This window comes from Fistularia commersonii, chromosome 34 (assembly GCF_037954325.1).
Source record: "Fistularia commersonii isolate RoL2024-O1a breed Wild chromosome 34, RoL_Fcom_v1.0, whole genome shotgun sequence".
Classification (NCBI taxonomy): Eukaryota; Metazoa; Chordata; class Actinopteri; order Syngnathiformes; family Fistulariidae; genus Fistularia; species Fistularia commersonii.
Window position 1 is genome coordinate 5,304,025 of NC_141317.1, and position 20,510 is coordinate 5,324,534.

Sequence of the window (20,510 nt, forward strand, 5' to 3'; positions counted from 1 at the left end):
TTGAATTTGACTCAGACATGAAACTATGAACACGGTTCCTGACAAATAATCCGCAGGCAGAGTTCAGTTAGGAGTCCTGCTTCGAATGATCCGAAATGTTTATTCATAAATAAACGTGGTACTTGGATAGGAGAGAGGATTAGATGAGGCAAAGCGTAATGTTTTTCACTTCCAGTACATCTTGAACCTGAAGGATTTTTTTAACGTGAAAGGGGAAACTAGCCACATGCAAGCTGTCACCGGGCCCTCTCCCTAACGGTCGGCGCTGGATTAAGACATGGGATCCTTTCCTTGTGTTACACGGGTCAATATGCGGAATTAAAATAAAGAAAACAACTCGAAAATTAAAGCTCGTCAATGGAAAAAACACAATGTAGTTAAAAAGTGCAAAATTAACAGTACTGATCTAGGTGGCTTGACTTGAATTTAAAGCAAATTGAGAGAAAATATAATGCAATAACAATTCTAAATCCTCTGCGACTGGATTATTTTCATGCTGCAGATGGAGCTACCTAACCTAAAAGTACTTCACTCAGCCTCCAGATTCACAGTGAGAGAACACCAGATCAGAATGTGTGTGTGTGTGTGTGTGTGTGTGTGTGTGTGTGTGTGTGTGTGTGTGTGTGTGTGTGTGTGTGTGTGTGTGTGTGGTGAGATACTGACAGGAGAAAGAAAGATCCATAGTTTCATCTTGGGCTGCAGGATCTATTGGAAATAGGTCATTTCTGTCAAAATCTTCCTCTGGATTTGTGGCTTAATCAGAAATCCAGGCACCATCAAGAGAAGAATATTTAGACAAGAGATGTATTGAAAGTAAAAGTGATGGGGGGGTTTAAAAAAAAAAGTTTTGGGGGGGAGGGGAGGGGGATTGAGGTTGTGTGGGGATGTCATCTGCGGGTAAGGTGTGCAAGACCACCTGGCCGTCGGGACACCGGGCGAGATAAAGCAGGGGGGAGAGGAGAGAAGGGGGGTGGACGTGGGTGAGGGGGGCGAGGGGGGGTCGACAGGTCGGCGTACGTGTGCGGGCGTTGTGGAAGAGCCACTCGGATGGCTGCCGCCGTCCCCCGGCTCGGTCGTCCCCCCCCGACCCCCCCATCCCCCCCCTCCCTCCGGCTGACGTCAGCTGACTGTCTCGGCTGTGGGCTCCGGCTCCTCTCGGCTCCTCTCCGCCCGCCGCTCTCCGCCGCCCCCGGACGCACCGCGGACCGCGTAGGCACGAAAAAAAATAAATAAATAAAAATAGGAAAAAAAAGGGGGTGGGGGGGTGGGAGAAAAAAAAAGGAAAGAAAACAAAAAAAGAAGAAATGCTGCTCTCCGTGCCGCCGAGGACGGGAATCAACCCGTACCCGGGCTACCCGGGCAAGAACACCAAGAAGGTAAGGAGCGGACTTCCACGCCGTGCGTTGCTCCTCTTCTTCCCCTCCTCCTCCTCCTCCTCTTACTCCTCTCTTCTTCATCTTCTTCTTCTTCTTCTTCTTCTTCTCCTCCTCGCCGTGTTTGTTCCCGTGTCCCCGGTCCGGAGGCGCTCGGCTCGCCGGGGCTGCAGTGTCCTTGAAAGTGGACCACAGGCGGCGGCTAAACTCGCCCTCGGCTCTCCGCAGTTGTCGTTACACTGTTATAAACTCACCCCGTGTGTGTGTGTGTGTGTGCGCCTATTCGTGTGTGTGTTTTTTTTCTCTCTCTCTATCGCCTTTGGATGGGTTTTCGTCGGATTTGGCGGTGGCCGGTTTCTCTTCCTATACCTTCCCCTGCACATACACACACACATACACGCATATACACACTGGCGGATAATAATGCCGGAGTTGAAGTCAACCAATACTCGATCGATATTCGATCGGGCGGTCGAATGTTACTCGACTTCACTCTGGTCATGTTTTCATTGAATTAATCACAAGTTGGCAAAGTTTCCCTATTTTTTTCCCCCTCTCTCTCTCTTCTCCTTTCTACGATATGCCCCACCCCTTCAATCCAGCTAATAATGCCGGGGGGGTTGCAGGGCATAAACGAGGAAAAGTTCGGGATTAAATAAACTCGGGATTATCCGATCAATTGTAGAGCAAAATGGCTGAAAGGACTATCAGGCCCTAACATTGATTGAGTCACTCGGTGAAATGAATAATTCATGGTTTCACATTGCTTTCTATTTTTGACCTTCTCTCTGTACACACAGTATCGATTTACCCCCCCCCCCCCAACACACACACACACACACACACACACACACACACACACACACACACTTTTTTTTTAATCCAGGTATTTGTAGAGATCCTCAACGATTCATATGAATATCCTCCAAGAATATGTGTTACGAAGATTTAAAATAACACACGATAAAGCGTGCTGATGCATTTTCAACATGATGCCCCTCGCCCCCCCTCGCCCCCCAAACCTTAAAAAAAAAAAAGGGCTCGAACAAAGCTGAAATCAAACACCTCCCTCCTTCCCTGTGTTATTCCCTTCCCCTGCCTCACGGCTGGCAGGGGATTCAGATTGCTCAGATTAATAGCCTGGAATTCCTGGAATCCTGGATTCAGACAATGCTCATTTCAAGAGTTGGCTCGGCAAGCGCCCCGGCCCTTTTTTCCTTGAAAGAAGACATGCACGCTCTTTTTTTTTGTGTGTGTGTCCTCTACTCCCCACCACCCCACCCCAAACATTTCCAATTGTTTGAGCGCCAAAGTCACACAGAGGGAGAATTTGTAAATCCAGCGTCAAGTGGTAACCCCTGGTCTGTGTCTTTGACCGAGAGAGAGCGAGAAAGAGAGAGAGAGAGAGAGAGAGAGAGAGAGAGAGGGCGGAGAGAAGAAAAGGATTAAGAGATTTCTTTTCCTTTCCTCTGCTTTCTATTAACTCCCATGTTTCTGCCCTCTGCTTTCACATATCTTGATTTCTTCACTGTCAGTGGATCAGTTAACTCGGGGGCTTGAACATTCCTCCGTGAATCCCCCTCCCCTCCTCTCTCTGTCTCCCCCTCCACTCCAACCCCGACCCCGGCCCGGGCCCGAGAATTCGCTCTCCGCTTTCTTCAGATACCTGAAAAAAAATCTTAAACTTTGCGAGGATCGGCTCAAATTTTCTTTTTTTTTTCTTTTTTTCTTAAATGGACCTGGATTCGTCTTGGAGCCGGTGAGCAAGAGGGAATCTCACCAACTTCCTCCCACTTTGTCTTTTTTTTTTCCCCTCCTCCTTCTTTTCTTTTCTTTTTCATCTCGCATCCACAAAAAGATTTTTAAGAAAAAAAGAAAAAGCAATAACTCCGGAACACGATGATCTTTTTCTGCTATGCCTGTTAAGGCTCCCATTGCCAAACAGGTAGGACTTAAAATCCATGAGACATTTCTTCAGTATCCAAAACACAGGGTCGCATTGCACCGCAAAAACAGAAGTTTTACGGAAGTATAGAGATGTTTGAAATTGCCTCTGTCGCCATTTATGGATACGTTAAGTTATGATTATTCAATGCAATTCAATGGTCATTTGAAGCCGAACGAACACACGATGTGAGAGGAAAAGACCGGACTTGATTCGGTTCTCGTGCTTTTTGATTGATGTCATTATTTCGCCTGTCAGGATCAGCCGAGGGTCTCGTTTGTCTTTCTCCCGAGTGTTTTGCGCATCAACCCCAAGACAGTTATTTTGACCAATATCATCCCATTTAATCGTCATCGTTAACGTGTTTGACAGAGCGCTCGTAAACAAAGCTTTATCCCGAGATAAAATTAGCGGCGCTAACAGATGTTATTTGGATAAAGGCCTGAAATACTAACGCGGGCGACGGGAAGGACGGCGTCTGCTGCTCTTGTTTTCTAAAACACTCGATACACCAATTTGGGCTCGAGTCATCCGAAGGTGTTTTCCTATTGACGGAATATTTCTGCTGAAGACGCGGCAATTTGAAATACACGTTCTTCACCTGATAGGAAAGCGGGGCCGACTGACTCCTGGCTAAAACCGAACGTCAGACGAAAACAAAACGTCGCTGCCGCATATCGAAGCCGTACAGAGATCTGCAGAAATTTAAAGTTTTTCCGAGATGCTCCGCCGATACGCAGTTGTGCGTGGAAATCGCAACAAGCGACATGTAGGTTGATGATATTGCAGTGGAAAATATTAGCAGGTTCACTTGTATTCATTGACAGGCTCCCAGTCCATTAGGGTTTTATGCAGCCGTGAAGCCCTGCATCTTTCATTAGCCGACTAACTCAATCCCGCTCTCCCGCGTCTCGGGCGACGTTGCCTCTGTTGATTCATGCTCGACGGTATTTCACGTCACCATCTTGAGTTATTACCCCCAGTTCTGGTAAATGCGTGTATGTTTTTGTGTACCCCCCCCCCCCACACACACACCCCCCTCCCCTGCTTTTTATGGCGACACCAGTAATTGTTTCATCCCTATTCCATACACCCTCACCAGCCCCCTTCTCCTTGTTTTGTGTTTGTTATTATTTCTGCTGAGAATACCCAGCCACCTTTGAGTACCTGAAAGCAGCACAACAAGCCAGTGGGAGTTTAGCGGCATAATTACATCCTGCATACGGAGCTCAGGGGGGTGAAAAAGGTGTCGGCCTCTTTATCCCACTTCCCTATTTCCATATACGTCGAAACTATAGAAGCTTATCATGCGGCTGTGCTTCATTATGTACCATTTAATGCATTCTATAATGTTCGCATTCATTGTAGGACAATGAGGCTGCTTTCGACCGCTTTCATTCAGAAACAATGTGCTTTTCAAAAACAAAAAAAAAAAATGAAAAAGGACAAAACTGTCGGTTTCCTAAGAAAGCTCGGGATATTTTCGGCACCATTTACAGCTAGTGTTGCCAGAGAGGTACAATCGCCAAGCATCGGGTGATCGGGCTCATATTTTCGGTTACTATGGAATGCAAAGTGGAATTCTTATCCCGTCATTCCTCGCCAGTGATCTCTGTCGAGCGTGTCTTCGGTTGCCCCTACTCTCTGTGGGATTACCTCGGCACCCCACAAGTGGAACTTCTGAGTAAGGATTTGCCCTGGAGCGTCCTCCTCGCCGTGTTTTTCAAGGCTGGCTTACTGTTGTTACGCCCAGTTTTTGTTAGTTTGACTGTAAAGATAGGTGAATTTTTTTCCTCCCGCCACGCCGAATATGCGCACACACACATACAGACACACGTGCTGACAGAAGTGCTTTCTGCTGTAAATGCAGAGGAACAACATGCATTCCCCCGTTCAACCGGTAGCCTTCCCATTTGAAGCCTGCGTCGCCAAACCTTTAGGTAATGGCCGCTTCCTGTAAAACAATTAAAATGAGCTCACTTTCAATTACATTTTGACCACGACGGTAAATTACAGCTTCTCGAGAGTGTTTGGAACAAGAGCCCGGCTGATATCGGTCATCTGTCCGCGCCGGCAGATAGCGGCCCTTTTAGTCAGACCTGCAATACGTGAAGGTTAATGAGGAGAGACCATTTCCATGCTTTAATATGCAAAATAAATAAGTAAACAAATGACACAGCTGCATTCTTGTCCCCCGGACCTTTTAGCAGACGAAACGGGTTTTCACCTTCGTCATATTTTGATGATGAAGGTCTTCTTCAACAAAGTTTTTGCCGCTACTCATCCAATAAAGACCGAAGGCGGATATCGGCGGATCACCTCGGCCGAACCCAACGACAGCAAACACTAATTTATAACCATCCTAGAAATTAGATTGAAAAAAAATCTCGAGGCATTTATTTTTGCAGTCTGCCTGTGGCCGGCGGATGTAAATTGCTCCCAGCCAGTGTGAGCGAAAGAGGCCGGGATGTGTGTCGTAATTTCCAAATGTCCCTATAACTGAAAAGCTTATGCAGTTGCAAAGACAAAAACAGCTCTTTGCCTCATTCACGCTGTTGCGCAACAAGGAGCCGTGGCCTGAAGGTTAGTGTGCTGAATTCTATCTCCTCTGGCCAACGTGGAGGTAAAAATGAATCATTTTTCATTTGAAAACGCTCTGCCGAACGTTCACTTCCAGGGATTCCAGGTTTAGTTTTGCCAACGCTATTCAGCTGACGATTGGTTTTGAAGTCAGTGTCGGGAAGTGAAACACCAAATGCTTCTCTCATGACACTGACAGATGTCAGATGTTGATATTGTTGTTATTTCCCTGAAGTTTCATAACCAACTGAAACCCAAATCTCCAAATTCGAGTACCCATTGTGTTGATATTTTGTTTTTTTTAAGCCGAACCTTTCATTTTTGTGTTTTCGCCTACAACTAAAAATATCGTATCTGCTGGATGACTCCCCGGCCATAAATCGATGTCTCGTGCAGCTGGTTGTTGCACATTTTTTCGACCACGTGCTGAAATTAGCTCTAGTCGTAGTATGAAAATTTAAAAGCAGCTCAAAGGCTTGTACTTCACAGGACTGTACGACATCCAGGAATGTGGTTGAATGGAAGAAGCCCGAACAGCTTGAACTCACAAAAAGCTACCACATAACCTCCGCAGCAGGCGTATAGCAACAAAAACATGTGCGTGTGGATGAATGTTTAGGAATGCCCTCCGATGGCCATCCGCTTAAAGTTGACAGAAATGTAGGTGAATGTTTTCAGAAGACTAACAAGTAGGGAGTAGTAGTATTACCATACCTGTAGATTAATTCTCAGGGATGGATGAACTGAAACGAAATCTGTATAGGAATTACATTTTTTTGTCCTAATAATGCTCTTCTTATACTCTGTAATGTTGTCTTACTAACTGCGTGTTTTTTTTTCCTTGGATGTATTTGTCCGCTTTTGTACTTCACACCATCACAATGGCATTTACCACGCGTCAGTAGCGTAGCCGGCTCCGGGCATTCGGGCTGCTGGGCCATAGGATGTGTTTGGAAGGCATCCTTCACTGAGTGAGAACTGGGCAGAGGAGTTTTAATGAGACACTACCTTCTGACTGGAAAGCACATGAGAGGGATTAGCACGTTCCGCTAACAAGCTCAGATCCAGATTAAACAGGCCTCACTAACCACGCCAGGAATCGGTCTCTCGTCAGATTGCATCCCCCCCCCCCTCCCGACCGACGCAGGTGCATCCCTCCTTGTGGGCTTCGCGGTGAAGGCGGCAGAGACCGTTCGAAGAAACCGAGAGGATGGAAAAACCAACAATGTTTTAGATACTGAGGAAGAGGGCCGATATGAATGAGCCAATTAACCTTGACTCAGAGGTTGAGTAGAAATACTTGCGCACTGACTGCGAAAAGATATCAACACATGGCAGATAGTTTTGAATAAAGGCTCCATCCAGCCTGAAATGGCTGTTCATATTCTTGTCCATTTTCATGTTATTATTTCTCAGATATCGAGCATAAGTTTGATATTCATCTCCGGTTTTTGTTTTGCTTTTACTGGAAAAACAGTGTTTTGGTGTGTTCATTCTCTCTTGTTTGACTCCAGACATAATAGAATTTTTCAAACGATAACCCAAACTTGAACTTGCACGTCGTTGCTTCTTTTGTCAAGCGTCCAAACAGGTTAAGCCGCAGCTTTAGTTGATTGGTTCCACTTCGATGGCGCCCACTTCCTGCCTTTGCATATTTTGGGGTTTTGCGGCATTTACCCTGTCATTGGATTACGCTGTCATTTTTATGTGTCGTTTTTACACAATAAACATTTTGAGTAAAATCAGTAGCAGTTTCAATAACTTTTAAAACCTCACTTTTAAAAAAAGGAATAAAAAAACTTGAAGGAAATCCAACCTGTAAAATTGTGATGGTCCTTTTTTTTTTTTTAATCTTGTATTTGCATTGCAGTTGCACCAGTTAAAGCAAATCCACAGCGGGGCCAAGCAGAGAGGTTATAATTAGCGAGATTTTGGCAGTCTGTTGACAACTCCCTCTCTGTTAATAAGCTGGTGGTCCAGTGCTGACTTTGTTGTGTCCAACAAGCCATCCCATTGTTCCCTGAGGCCGGGCCTGGTGACCCTTACTAATCAAACAGTTCCTCCCCCTCCAGCTCCGAGGGAGGTAGTACCGCAGCCAAATATGGCAGCGTAATTAAACCTATACCGACCTTTGCGGAGGAAGATTTTAAAGCCCGCGCACAATGTATACAGCTTCGTATTACTAATGCAACCGTCCCGGTGGCAACACGGATGCTTGGTATTCCTCGCTCCTCGGGTTTCTTTCACTCTTCGTGAGCGGTGAGCGAGCGCATACTTATCGTGAAATGTGTTTCCAAGATGTGACATTAATGTGCATACACCCAGAGCCTACTTTTCCAGGTTTTTGACATTTATTTGACAGATTATTGGAAAGAAATATGTGACTTTATGGCTTGAGATTTTCAACGGATCGCTGCACCCAAGGAGAAACGGAATTTAGCCGCACGGATATTTTCTTTCGTGATTTCTTCCTCCACCCCGATACAATGGCAATCAATTGCTCGGTTGAGTTGGTCTGTGTCAACGGTTTATTTTTTTCATATATATTCATATTTATAAAGAGGAGTTTTTTCTTCAGCTTCCAACACCATAAACACCTCCCTTTTTTTCCCCTTTTTTTCGGAATGGGAGTCAGACGATTGACTTTTTGCCAGATTTGTAAATGCGCGGTTCTCTTTCACCTGCAGCCCATGTGACAGGATCGCAACATTATGTCGCCAAATTGTAATACATCGTTGTCATATTGGCAACGTCGTGTGTGTCATATGTATGCACACCTCTTGGTTTACCTCCATTGTTTTTAAGGCAAGGTTGAAATACGGTCACTACACTGAAATCCCAAACATTACAGGTTTAGCTATGAAGTAATGAATTTGAAAACCTTACTGTTTTGCCTATTGAAACCTTCATATCTAATATTTGAAACGTATCTTCCATACTGTTATTTTGTCAAACTATGATGATATTGCCCACAACATCAAACAATAAGCGGGTATACTTTATGAACGATACAGCATTTATGACCCTTTCACATGAACGAATGCATGTTTTTGCATATTGTGCATAAACTGCTTTGCAGGACATGACATACTGTTCTTGCTTGGCTTTAGTTTGCACATCTAAATCGCAAAACAGGAATGTTTCTATTTATTCAGTGTTTCTGGGGTCGTCGAGGGGAAGGCGTTTAATTTCCTGCCACGTCACCTGAAGTCCAAACAATTTACTCAGAAACTCAACAAACCTTTAATGGTTGCTAAATCCCTAAAAACCATAGTCCACCGACTACTCAAGAGCAGCACTGAAGTGCCAGAACCTGATGAAGACAGTAAATTACTTTTCAGATCCTGGATGGGACTTGGTGTACCATTTTTCAATAAAAAAACAACTTATGCTGCCCTGTCGAACTGCCCCTCTTTGAATAAAAATAATCTGCGTAGGCAACAGAATGATACCACAAATACCCCAGATGTAGCGACACAGTATTGTTGAATAGTTTTTTTTCTCTTTACAGAGCAAAAGACACCTCGTTTACCTGTGTTTTGCTTTATCTGTTTGTCCGACGTTCAATCTTGCGTTTCTGTCCGGGTCTGACTTTCCCCAACGTTTATTTTGCAGCAGACATATGTGTCCCCCTCCAACCATCAGATGGCTCCTCCAAGCCCCAACAACAACAGCGGCGGCACGACCATCAACATCAGCAACGGCGGCAGCAATAACGGGGGGGAGCAGCTGAGCAAAACCAACCTGTACATTCGTGGTCTCCACCCAGGAACCACAGACCAGGATCTGGTCAAACTCTGTCAGCCGTAAGTCACTCAGAAATAATTTCTCTAACCTCTAAATGCACTGTAAATCCGTCTCGGTCCATTGAAGGAGAAGAGAAGAATAAGGGGATAGTTAGACAGATAGATGGGCATCGGGGATTGCATTACTGCATGGGAAAAGACGGCGGATGGATGATTTCCATACGGGTGAAAGACACGTGAGCGCTCAACACACCTCGGCAGGTATTTCCGGGAGGGGAGGGGGTGACATTTTAATCCGCGTGTTTAAACTACCCATCATCTAATGGCCTTATGGAAAAACCAACAATCGTCTGGGCAGCAGAGGAAAGCCGTTCAGTTTGGCAAAGTAAAGCGCAGACTTTCCAGCAACTAGCCTCCAGTATGTTTGGCAGCTTTCTCTTGCTCACACATTGTATATTTTCTGTCATCTAGCTCCTGCTCCTTTCTAGCGAATTTCAACTTACGCGTGTCCCTACTCCCGCGTTGTTTAGCATCGCGTTGCTTATCTTTGTTTTATAGAATCCGAGCCCTGAGTCATGTCGAGTCCCACACAATGTTTCTCACTGGTTAAATGTTGGCTTCTTTTGAAACCGTTGTGTGCAGTTTGCAGTCAGACATCAAACGACGGCATCAAACGATCAATCCGACGTGTTTGTCAGGCCTTCGGTGGAAGTCATTAAAACAAGGAGGGCTGAGATGAATGATCTGGGCTCACTTAATTGAATACTGGAGCCGGGTGATGAGAACCAGAGGAACAGAGAAAATGTGACTGAGAGAAAAGGAGGGAAAAGGGAGTGAGGGAGATTGAGTAAGTGAGAGAGGGAGGGAGAGGCCTGCTATTTTACAGCTGTCTGGAAGATATGGCTCACATGAGGCTGCCCAACCCTACAGGAAACAGCGGGCCCAGGGGAAAGGGAAAGACAAACAAGGCAATGGCATGAACTGGGGGGTGGGGGGCGGAGGGTAGAGGGGGCGGGGGTTGAAGAGAATCAGAGGGGTAGGAGTGGATCTGGTTCAGAGTTTGTGTGTCAGGTGCCGTTCTGCGAGGGCAGTTCTCATATTTCTGCTTTTACAGAGCAGATAAAATCAGTGCATGAAATTAGCCTTTTAGCAGAGCACATTAGAGGCCATTTTAACCCGGTTAAAGCGAAGCGAGAGAGGATATCGCATTCAATAATGGTTAATAGGGGAAATGCTTATAGATTTGCACTCCGAGCATCAAGAAGTGAAGTAATGGAGTGAGTTTGTTGTAATAAAGTTCAAATTGAAAAGGTGTAAATGATACGAGAGACGACGCCCCCCCGCGCTACCCTCCCCCGCACGCACAAGCTCCCGAGACGCACCGTGCGGGGAATAAGATGGGGGCTGGTTCTCCATCCGCAGCCCCTGCAGTCCCGTCTCCGGGTGCCTTCCCCTGGTCTGTCCGGTTGTTGACCGTGGACCGACGGGGCTTCGTTCTGGGGAGCTGTACTCACTCACACATGGCTGAGTCGCCAGCCTTGCACTTCACTCCGCATCATGTAGTACAAAGCCTTTGAGTGTAGTCCATTCAATGAACATCTCAACAATGCATAGTGGGCGAGAGCCCGCAACCTAAATATAGTCACGATGTCATGTGCCGGGGGATTCGGATCGCTATACGTCGGCTGCGTCGACGCTCATGAGGAGAGAAGATGAAATTGTTAGTATATCCGTTTAGTTCAGTTGGTGGAATCCTGTAGCTTGGCATTAGAAGTAGACCATGAAATGCACCATGAAACAATCATGTTATACCAGAGGTCAAATCCACAACACAGCATATAAACAGTCAACTAACTAGACAGCAGTTGATGAGTGCGTCGTCTTTGATTTTAGAAAGTAATTCTATAACAGCTAAAGATATCCAAATGACACACCCGATCGTGATATTCGCTAGTTAATCTAGAAGGCAGTGTGTGAACGCACATTTTAAATTGTTGAAGGAATTCATGGGTTGACAATGTCAAATAGAAGAGGTGCAGATGGTACATTATTTGTAGTCTCTGTTGAGCGTTTTAGCATCGAACCCATGATCATGTTGACATTTCTTCCTGCATGGCCTTTTTCTAGAAAGCTAAATTCAATTAGGTCACAAAGTGTCTCTGTCGGATCAAGATTTTTATTGTTTTATCGTCTAAATCAGTATCACATGTGTATATAATTGTAAATCAAAATGTATGATTCCGTCATATTAGCTAAAGAATGTTTTTTCACAAAACAGTAATTTAAGATAATCACTGAATCTCAAATTTATATCACCATACAGCAAATTGAACATCACCTAAGTACTTTAGGTCCCGATGTAATCGAGTAATGGTGCAGTGTGGGTAAGCGCTGGATTGCACGGTGCGGGGCGGGGCTCCCGAATCCATTGAAGAGCAGGACGCGGCCTATGGAGGGAGGCTTGTTAACAGAATGAGTGTGGCTGCGAGCCAGCGTTGGACAGGGCAGCCAAGGAGAGAGGCGGATCAGATTACACTGCATGCACATGCCTAGAGAGATGGGAACTGATAGACACTCTGCAGCACAGATGCATTCGCCTCTGCCAGGCCCGGTACCAGTCATCTGCAGTATCCAACGCTGGCCAACACATTATCGAGAATATTTGTATAAATTTAATTATGCAGCTGTCTGAAAAATACAACGCAGACTTTTATTTCATGCCGTTTGGTCATATTGTTTTGGATCCCCCCCCCCCCCCCCCCCCCTTTGACATATGAGCCGCAGTGACATCTGTGGAAATCCATAGGCCGTTTGACAATGAAGGAAAACCAAGGGACGCGGTTCTGCTTTCGTTTCATTTTTTCATTTAGCTTCCCCTGTGCATGTAACACATTATTCGACAGTGTAAATATATTCAGTGTCATTGTACTAAGTGTATTGGGTGAAATGTAATTTAATTATCGCAAAGCGCCACTTTTGACGTGCTTATATAAGGGGAGATGTGATACATCGGCAGTGTTGCGACGCGTGTACTCTCTGCACACATGGGAAGGATGATTATATTTTTGGTGTAAACATGGGTGTTTTTACAGGTATGGGAAAATCGTATCCACCAAGGCCATACTGGACAAGACCACCAACAAGTGCAAAGGTGGGAAGCGAAAAGGCACGGAAGCGGTCTGCCTTTCTGAGGCACAAAGAATACAACACAACAGTTGTTTTCAGAAATGAATACACACATAATTATGAAGTACGGCTCAATTTTTTATCCCAATTGCAGTGCTCATTATATTTTTTTGGGGGGGGGGGGGGAGTTATTTTTTTTTATACGACGCTCAGTAAAATCAAATCCGACCCCTAGAAATCTGGCCTCGTGATTTCAGCGGTGAGAAGTGTCTTTGTGCTCCGGACAGCGCGGTCCGCAACACCTCGTTCACTTGATATTTTCGCTGCCTATCTGTAACAAATAGATTCGTTTGCGTCATAAAGGGGACACTTAATAGTCGGTCTGTAATTTCACCATAGATTAATCATTAAGTAACCTGTAGCAACACATTGCTGATACACTATATTATATATTATATATTTATATATGTATATTCTGTCTCTGTAGGGTATGGCTTTGTCGACTTTGACAGTCCAGCCTCAGCTCAGAAGGCGGTAACGGCGCTGAAGGCGGGCGGAGTTCAAGCTCAGATGGCCAAGGTAGGAACGGCGAATGGAAAGTGAGATTTTGAGCATTTACTTCTTGCTATATGGAGAAAAAAAAAAGTTAAAAAGGTCTACCAGAATTGTAGAGATTGTGTGCGTGACTCAGCGGAAAACAAAAAAGGACGACGTTAATAAAATTAAGTGTTTGGCCACCGCAAACTGTAATTAAGAAGATAATTCCTTGTTACCTGCTTCACAACCAATCACGTCACACTCTTTCTTTCCCTATGTGTATTTCTGTTTGATACATGTTTACTAAAGCAAGCCAATTAAACCGCAGTTACGTGCGTGTGAGTGGGCGCGTGCACTGTTTTTCCTGGATGGTGCAACGGCGGTGCACACATGGGTGTATGCTTCAGTGAGTGCATTTCTGGGTATTAATACACTTAGGTAATGCATTGGAGTATACGGGTGCACAAACAGCACCTGATGAGAGATTCGATAAAACATGTACGTTGTGTATATGACGTGCATGTGTGTGTGTGTGTGTGTGTTTGTACGTGTGCGTGTGTGTCATACTCCATCGTGGTGGCAACCAGGGGGGAGTGTGTCCCAGGGCTCGCTTCCTATACAAAGAACCTGCCTGTTCTCCCTGGTGGCATCTGACTCAGTGTCTGAGCAGCTCCCCAGTCAGCAGGGCCCTCTGCCCAGCCACCCGCCCTGTCAGCACACACCACACAGTCACTCACACACACACACACACACACTTGACAATCGCACATGCACTTCAGCAGCATTGCCTCAACTGGATTATGACGCAAAGTCAAAAGTACCCACAGCATGCACACAACTGACACCCTGGGTCTGGGAAGGCTGATCTCTCGCTAAGCTGGATCACTGACATTCATGCGCCTCCTCGCTTGTAAAACAACTCGATTTTCGCTCCAGGTTTTTTACGACTCTCGCCGTGTTTGCGTCACATTACTCCATGACTCACTTTGAGTCGAAATCCACGGTCGGAATTCTCAGCTCGCTGTCATGCGGTTTGTGAATCTTCGCTATTTCATTCAAGGATTCAGAGTGTTTATTGTCACAAGCGCTCAAGCGTACGGTGAAATTCTGTCATTGCTGTTTGTGAATGCCGGATATCATAGCATAAATAGTCACAGAAGTATAAAATAAATACATAATAGTGCGATGAAAGGCAGGGATATGAAGGGGGGAGATGAGAAGGGGGGTGGGGCAGGGGCTTGAGATCACCTTCACCACGGGTCACCGCTATCACACATGCATTATTGATAGGATGGGAATAAATTGACACTACATTTAAAGGCTTTTAATTGCATCTTCTCGCAGATGATGAAACATGACGGTTAGAAGGCGCTGGTTACCTCGCAAGATATGGACGCTCACGTTTGATTTGTTAACTGGCACACGACAAAAAGAAAAAAAAAAAAAGCTTCGTAGGACGCTAATAACGGCGACGTTCGCATCCGGCATTGATAATTTTACCGATGAATGCAGCCGGCAGAGCCGCGGCTTGGCGCCCGCACTCAAGGTTAGGATTAACACATGAATATAAGTGCTTGAATTTAAGAGACGTATCATCATCATGACCCTGGAAACTGGGTAATAATGTTTGCCTTGCGGGGAGGCGATGAAAGCACAGCGGTTTAGATGTTCTTCGGATCATTTCCTACGGTCGCCATCCAATAGGTCTTCGCTGTGATTTTCCACTAAGCGAGAACACAAAAGGATTTCAGATCATCCACGGTCGGATGGAAAATTGGAAATGTAATTATGCTCGATATCAAATTACCTGGATCCCCGGCCTCCGTCTGCCCTCACAGTGAAGCCTCATACAAAAAGGCCATCGTCGACCTTTATGGTCGCGGAGCGTGGAAGGAGAATGAGGGATGAGTCCGAGAAAGACGGGCGATTCGAGGAAGATGTTCAGGTGGAAGCCGGGGTTTATCTTCTTCATCTCGGCAGATTCATTTCTCACAAAAAAGAAACTGAAATCCGCCCTCGAGCCGGCTCGTTTCTTTTTTTTTTTTTTGGCTCAGCTCGTGTCTTCTGTCTGCTGCCATTATGGTCTGTGCCGCTTATCCCGCGCTCAGGGTGGCGGGGTGGAATGGAGCCTATCTTAACTGTCATTGGGCGAGAGGCGGGATGCGCCCTGGACTGAACGCTAGACGATCAGAGGAACGCATATAAAGACATACAACCATTCACCGTCTCATTCACATCATATGGAAAATACAACCATTCACGCATCCGAGAGACGTAAAAAGATTCACTTTCTCATTGACACATCATATACAGGCATAGAATCATTCACATGCAATAAACAAGGAGAGACACAACAATTCACCCTTTCATTCACAATTCTGGGCAATTCAGGGTCTCCAATGAACCTCCTGCATGTTTTTGGACTGTGGGAGGAAACCGGACAACCTTGAGGAAACCTGGTATCAAACCAGGGACTTTCTACTCTTATATAAAACCGGAAATCTGATTTGACAAAAAAAATTTAAAACATTAATATATACACTGCTCAAAAAAATAAAGGGAACACTTAAAAAACACATCCTAGATCTAAATGAATGAAATATTCTTATGAAATACTTTGCTCTTTACACAGTTGAATGTGCTGACAACAAAAATCACACAAAAATGATCAATGGAAATCAATTGTATCAACCCATGGAGGTCTTGATTAGGAATCACACTCAAAATTAAAGTGTAAAAACAAACTCCAGGCTGATCCAACTTTGATGTAATGTCCTTAAAACAAGTCAAAATGAATCTGTGTTGCTTCCTGAGTGGACACTATGATTTCACAGAAGTGTGATTGACTTGGAGTTACATTGTGTTGTTCAAGTGTTCCCTTTATTTTTTTGAGGAGTATATGTATATGTATGTATGTGTGTGTATATAGTTGTTTTTTTTTTTTTTTTCATTGTCACTCTCAGCCCCGTCCTCCTTCTTCTCCTGGGCTGTAGTCAAGAGTACCACAAGGTGAAGAACACTGTCCTCAATTTTGATATCTTGTCGCTGTCTCCGTATTCAGCAACAGGAGCAGGACCCCACCAATCTCTACATTTCCAACCTGCCCCTCTCCATGGACGAGCAGGAGCTGGAGAACATGCTAAAGCCCTTCAGCCAGGCCATTTCCACCCGGATCCTCCGTGACGCCAACGGGACCAGCCGGGGAGTCGGCTTTGCCAGGTAGGACCTCTGGATTTGTCGTCAAGATATTTGGCCGGAGGGTTGGAAAGAGCCGCCGCATTCGGCAGCTAACAACTGTAAAAGGCAAGAATGATCATGAAGGTATAGATAATTTTAAGGTTTCTATTTTATATAAGGAGTTAGTTTGAACTTTTTTCGGCAAAAGGGCTACATGGTTAATTCTTTGTGGTTCGGCTGTTATTTAACAAATCAAACCACGGAGTCACAAAAACGGCGACACATTTTTAGACACCGCCAAACCAGCAGGTCTGTGATAGGCCGAACGTTTCCGCATATCCACATTTTCATGTAAAACATTTGTATGAAGGATGGAGTCAACGGAGAAGTGCGAGGCCATCATCCAGCATTTCAACGGAAAATACATCAAGACCCCGCCTGGAGTTTCAGGTACATTTAGATGTAAACAAAGGGAAAAATGGATAGTTGGGTGGATGGATGGATGGATGGATGGATAGATAGGTGAGTGAATGAATGAATAGGTTGGTAAGTGGATAGATGAGTGGATGGATGTATTGGCGGACAGATAGATAATCTTACTATTTTAGGTAATATGACCATAAGACCCCTTATACACTTTTAGAACCACTGCATTCAGGTTTTCCGAAAGGACAAATCAGTTTTTGAACATCACATTTCCAGTGCCACCGGAGCCTCTGCTGTGTAAGTTCGCCGACGGGGGCCAGAAGAAGCGCCAGAGTCAAGGGAAGTACCTGCAGAACGGTCGAACCTGGACGAGAGATGGCGAGACCGTGAGTGTCCCCCGTTCTAATTCCCGCGTCGTTCGCCGTGTCACGTCGTCGACGCTAATAACCGCCTCTTTGTCCTTCAGGGAGGGATGACCCTCACCTATGACCCCACCACGGCCTTACAGAACGGGTCAGTGCCACCGCTCCAAAAATAAACTCGCAGCTAGGGGAGGGGAGCGCTTTTACGACCATGGATACATTTGTGTGGTCTTTTTTTTTTTCGTAGGTTCTACTCTTCACCCTACAGCATCGCTCCCAACCGGATGATCGGTCCCACCTCCCTCTCCCCGTACATGCATTCTCCCGTGTCCACCTACCAGGTATGTGAGACCCTCACAGCTTGGTGTCAGTTTCTAAGCCGTGACAGATGAATCGCTGTTGCTCCTACACGACCTGTCAACGGGCATCGGGACGGTTTGGATCTGAAACAACTCAGCACAAAATGCGTATATCGTGACTATTTTTGTGTGTGTGTGTTTATGCAATGTAATGATTATTTTAAACTTGTATTGACAGGTACACAACCCATCCTGGATCCACCACCAGTCGTACATTATGCCGCCCACAGTGAGTGTTTCAGCTTTTACCCCACCGGCCTTCTTTTCCACAGCATGACTGTCTTTAACAGAAAGCGCCAACACCGCCGTATGTTTTTCCACAGGGCGCCGTTCTGACGGCAGGGATGGACCACACCATGTCCATCCAGCCCACCTCCATGATGGGGCCCCTGACACAGCAGCTCAGCCACCTCTCCATAGGCAGCAGTGGCACAGTCAGTAGTGTGCAGCATATTAATATAGATATTCCTTTTAAGACAAATCATCTTCCTCCGTCCCTATTCTCTGCACCTGCTCATCTTCTCACACCAACTAATTTCATGCCCTCCTTTCCATAAATCTTCCGGTTCGGTCTTCCTCCAGACCTCCTGCCTGACGGTTCTGACCTCAGCACTCCTGTGTGTGTGTGTGTTTCCATACACACACGCGTTATCTATGCAATTCATACATCTTACTGTATAAATATCAATGTTTGGAATATTTGTGTAAGACCTAAAAGAGGAAAAATATCAAGTAAAACAAAATATATAAAGGAAAATTTGTATTTTTTTTTTTTATTATTTTCATACACAAGACCCCCAGAGAGGGGAAATGCGGACTAGAATATGTATAAAGCAAAAATCATATTTTTTTGCACCGTGAATTGATAAAATAATGGTGTAGATGTAAACAGCAATATATATGCAATTCATACATTTTACTTAATAAATATCCATGTAAATATCAATGTTTAAAATATAATGGAAAGATACAGGAAATCTTTCCTACTTCATGCTATAACCTTGTACAATAACTTAGTGTAATCAGTCACTGCGCTACTTCACATTGCCACTTTGCCACTTTGCTCATCATTTATTCCTTTATATTGTTTTTTTTTTAAGATTATACTACTTTTACAGTTCAGCATTTATTTATTTATTACTTGTGTCTTTTATTTTTAGCTTGTCTTGTCCTTGTATGTCTTGCTGCTGCTGCTGGTGCGAAACAATTTCCCATGCATGGGATCATTAAATTATATCTCTTCTCATCATTATCTAATTATATCAGATCCAAGAGAAGGCAAATTTTAAGAAAAATTAAGATATATGTTGCAAAAATGCAAAATAAATATAATAATAGTATTAATGTAAACAGTAGTATATACATTTTACGGAAGAAATATATACAGCAGTATATACTGCTGTTTGAAATATCAATATCAATATCAACAATAAAAATAAATATAGAAAGCTGAACACTGTAGATAAATATAAAAATGTATATGTGAACTGAAAAAAACAGAAATACCACGATTTATACTCACTGAGAAGTTTCACTGCAACATTACAGTGGTAATAGTAAATTATGAACAAAAGTAAGGTATTTTATGTGCTTAAAAAAACTTTCATTTAATTAATTTAATCAATTTATTTATTTATTTATTTATTTATTTTGTAGCTATCTTGCGTAAATAGTGTTCTTTCTTTTTCAGTACATGCCTGCAAACACATCTATGCAAGGGACCTACATCCCCCAGTACACCCAAGTGCCTGCCACCAACATGTCCGTCGAGGTAACGCAACCGCGGCTTTCCGTCTCTCCGAAAAGGTCGACCGATGTGACGACAGATCACGGATCCGATATTCGCTCCGTCTCTTTCAGGAAAGTGCCGTCCAACAACCGGTCGCAATAGAGACCCCGACGGAACACACAACCTACTCCTACCAGCATAACAAGTGAAGAGGCGGGCGAGGTGAGTAACCCAACGCCGCACTGCTGCCGCGTCCTCCAGTACCCGCCACTGTTGTTGCAAGAGTCTCTGATCGTCCGGTCGTCTCACCCCGTGTCAGATCCTCCTCCGCTTGGAGCCCCATTGAGCCCGCGAGTGCTTGAGAAAAAAAAAAAAAACCCAGCACAGCGAGTCTGCACGCAAAGACACCTGACACTCGAAGGGGAACACGGACTGTTACAGTTACACTTAAAAACAAAAAGGAAAAATAAACAACAACAAAAAAAAAAAAAAAAAAAAAAAAAAGGAAAATATTTTCTACAAAGTCTTTTACTCCAAACAAGCGAGGCTGGCGGACGGCAGGAAATGGAAGAGCAGAACGAGAAGCGTCTATTTTGCTAACAGAAAGGAACTGGACTACATACACTACACAGAGGATTCCTGAACATATTCCACATTCTTCTCTCAAAGTGTTTTCCCGGGGAGTTCAAATGAAACTCGAGGAACTCTTCATCTTCAGGTTTCATTCGGAGATCTTTTTTTTTTTATTCTTATTTTATTTTTTATTTTTTGTAAGATGTTGTTTTTGACCTCTTGGCTGACTTTACTGATTGTGTGACGCCTGCAGGATTTGATCTTGCCTTTTTTTGTACATATTTTCTGTTTTTGCTGTGTTTCTAGTGTCATGTGATCTGCTTCAATTATATATATTTTTTTTTGTTTCGGGGGGCAAGGATTATAAAAACAAGCCTAAATTTTAATTTCAAAAAAATACCCACCGGCTTATAATTTGGATACAAGTGATCCCGGCTCGATTTAATGCCTCTTAAAATAGCAGCGGGTACGGCTGGTGTGAAGTACGACCTGACCGGGTCTGGCTCCTCTTTGGCACTTGATAATTTATAGCTCCTGGCAGTTTTCGAACGAAGCTTCCGACAATCAAACAAGCAAA

The 20,510-nt window shown here is 44.5% G+C and overlaps 1 protein-coding gene across 1 annotated transcript; it reads left to right on the forward strand.

The window, feature by feature from the left end:
- The first annotated feature begins 1,178 nt into the window (after positions 1 to 1,178).
- Positions 1,179 to 19,868, forward strand: LOC147214348 (RNA-binding motif, single-stranded-interacting protein 2-like). Its single transcript, XM_086141989.1, has 14 exons — positions 1,179 to 1,376; positions 9,514 to 9,704; positions 12,737 to 12,795; positions 13,258 to 13,349; positions 16,369 to 16,526; positions 16,855 to 16,934; positions 17,187 to 17,296; positions 17,377 to 17,423; positions 17,520 to 17,613; positions 17,810 to 17,860; positions 17,955 to 18,065; positions 19,322 to 19,402; positions 19,492 to 19,582; positions 19,680 to 19,868. Exons 1-13 carry the CDS (start codon positions 1,305 to 1,307, stop codon positions 19,567 to 19,569), a joined length of 1,224 nt encoding a protein of 407 aa, XP_085998115.1. The 5' UTR covers positions 1,179 to 1,304; the 3' UTR covers positions 19,570 to 19,582; positions 19,680 to 19,868.
- Positions 19,869 to 20,510: the final 642 nt, after the last annotated feature.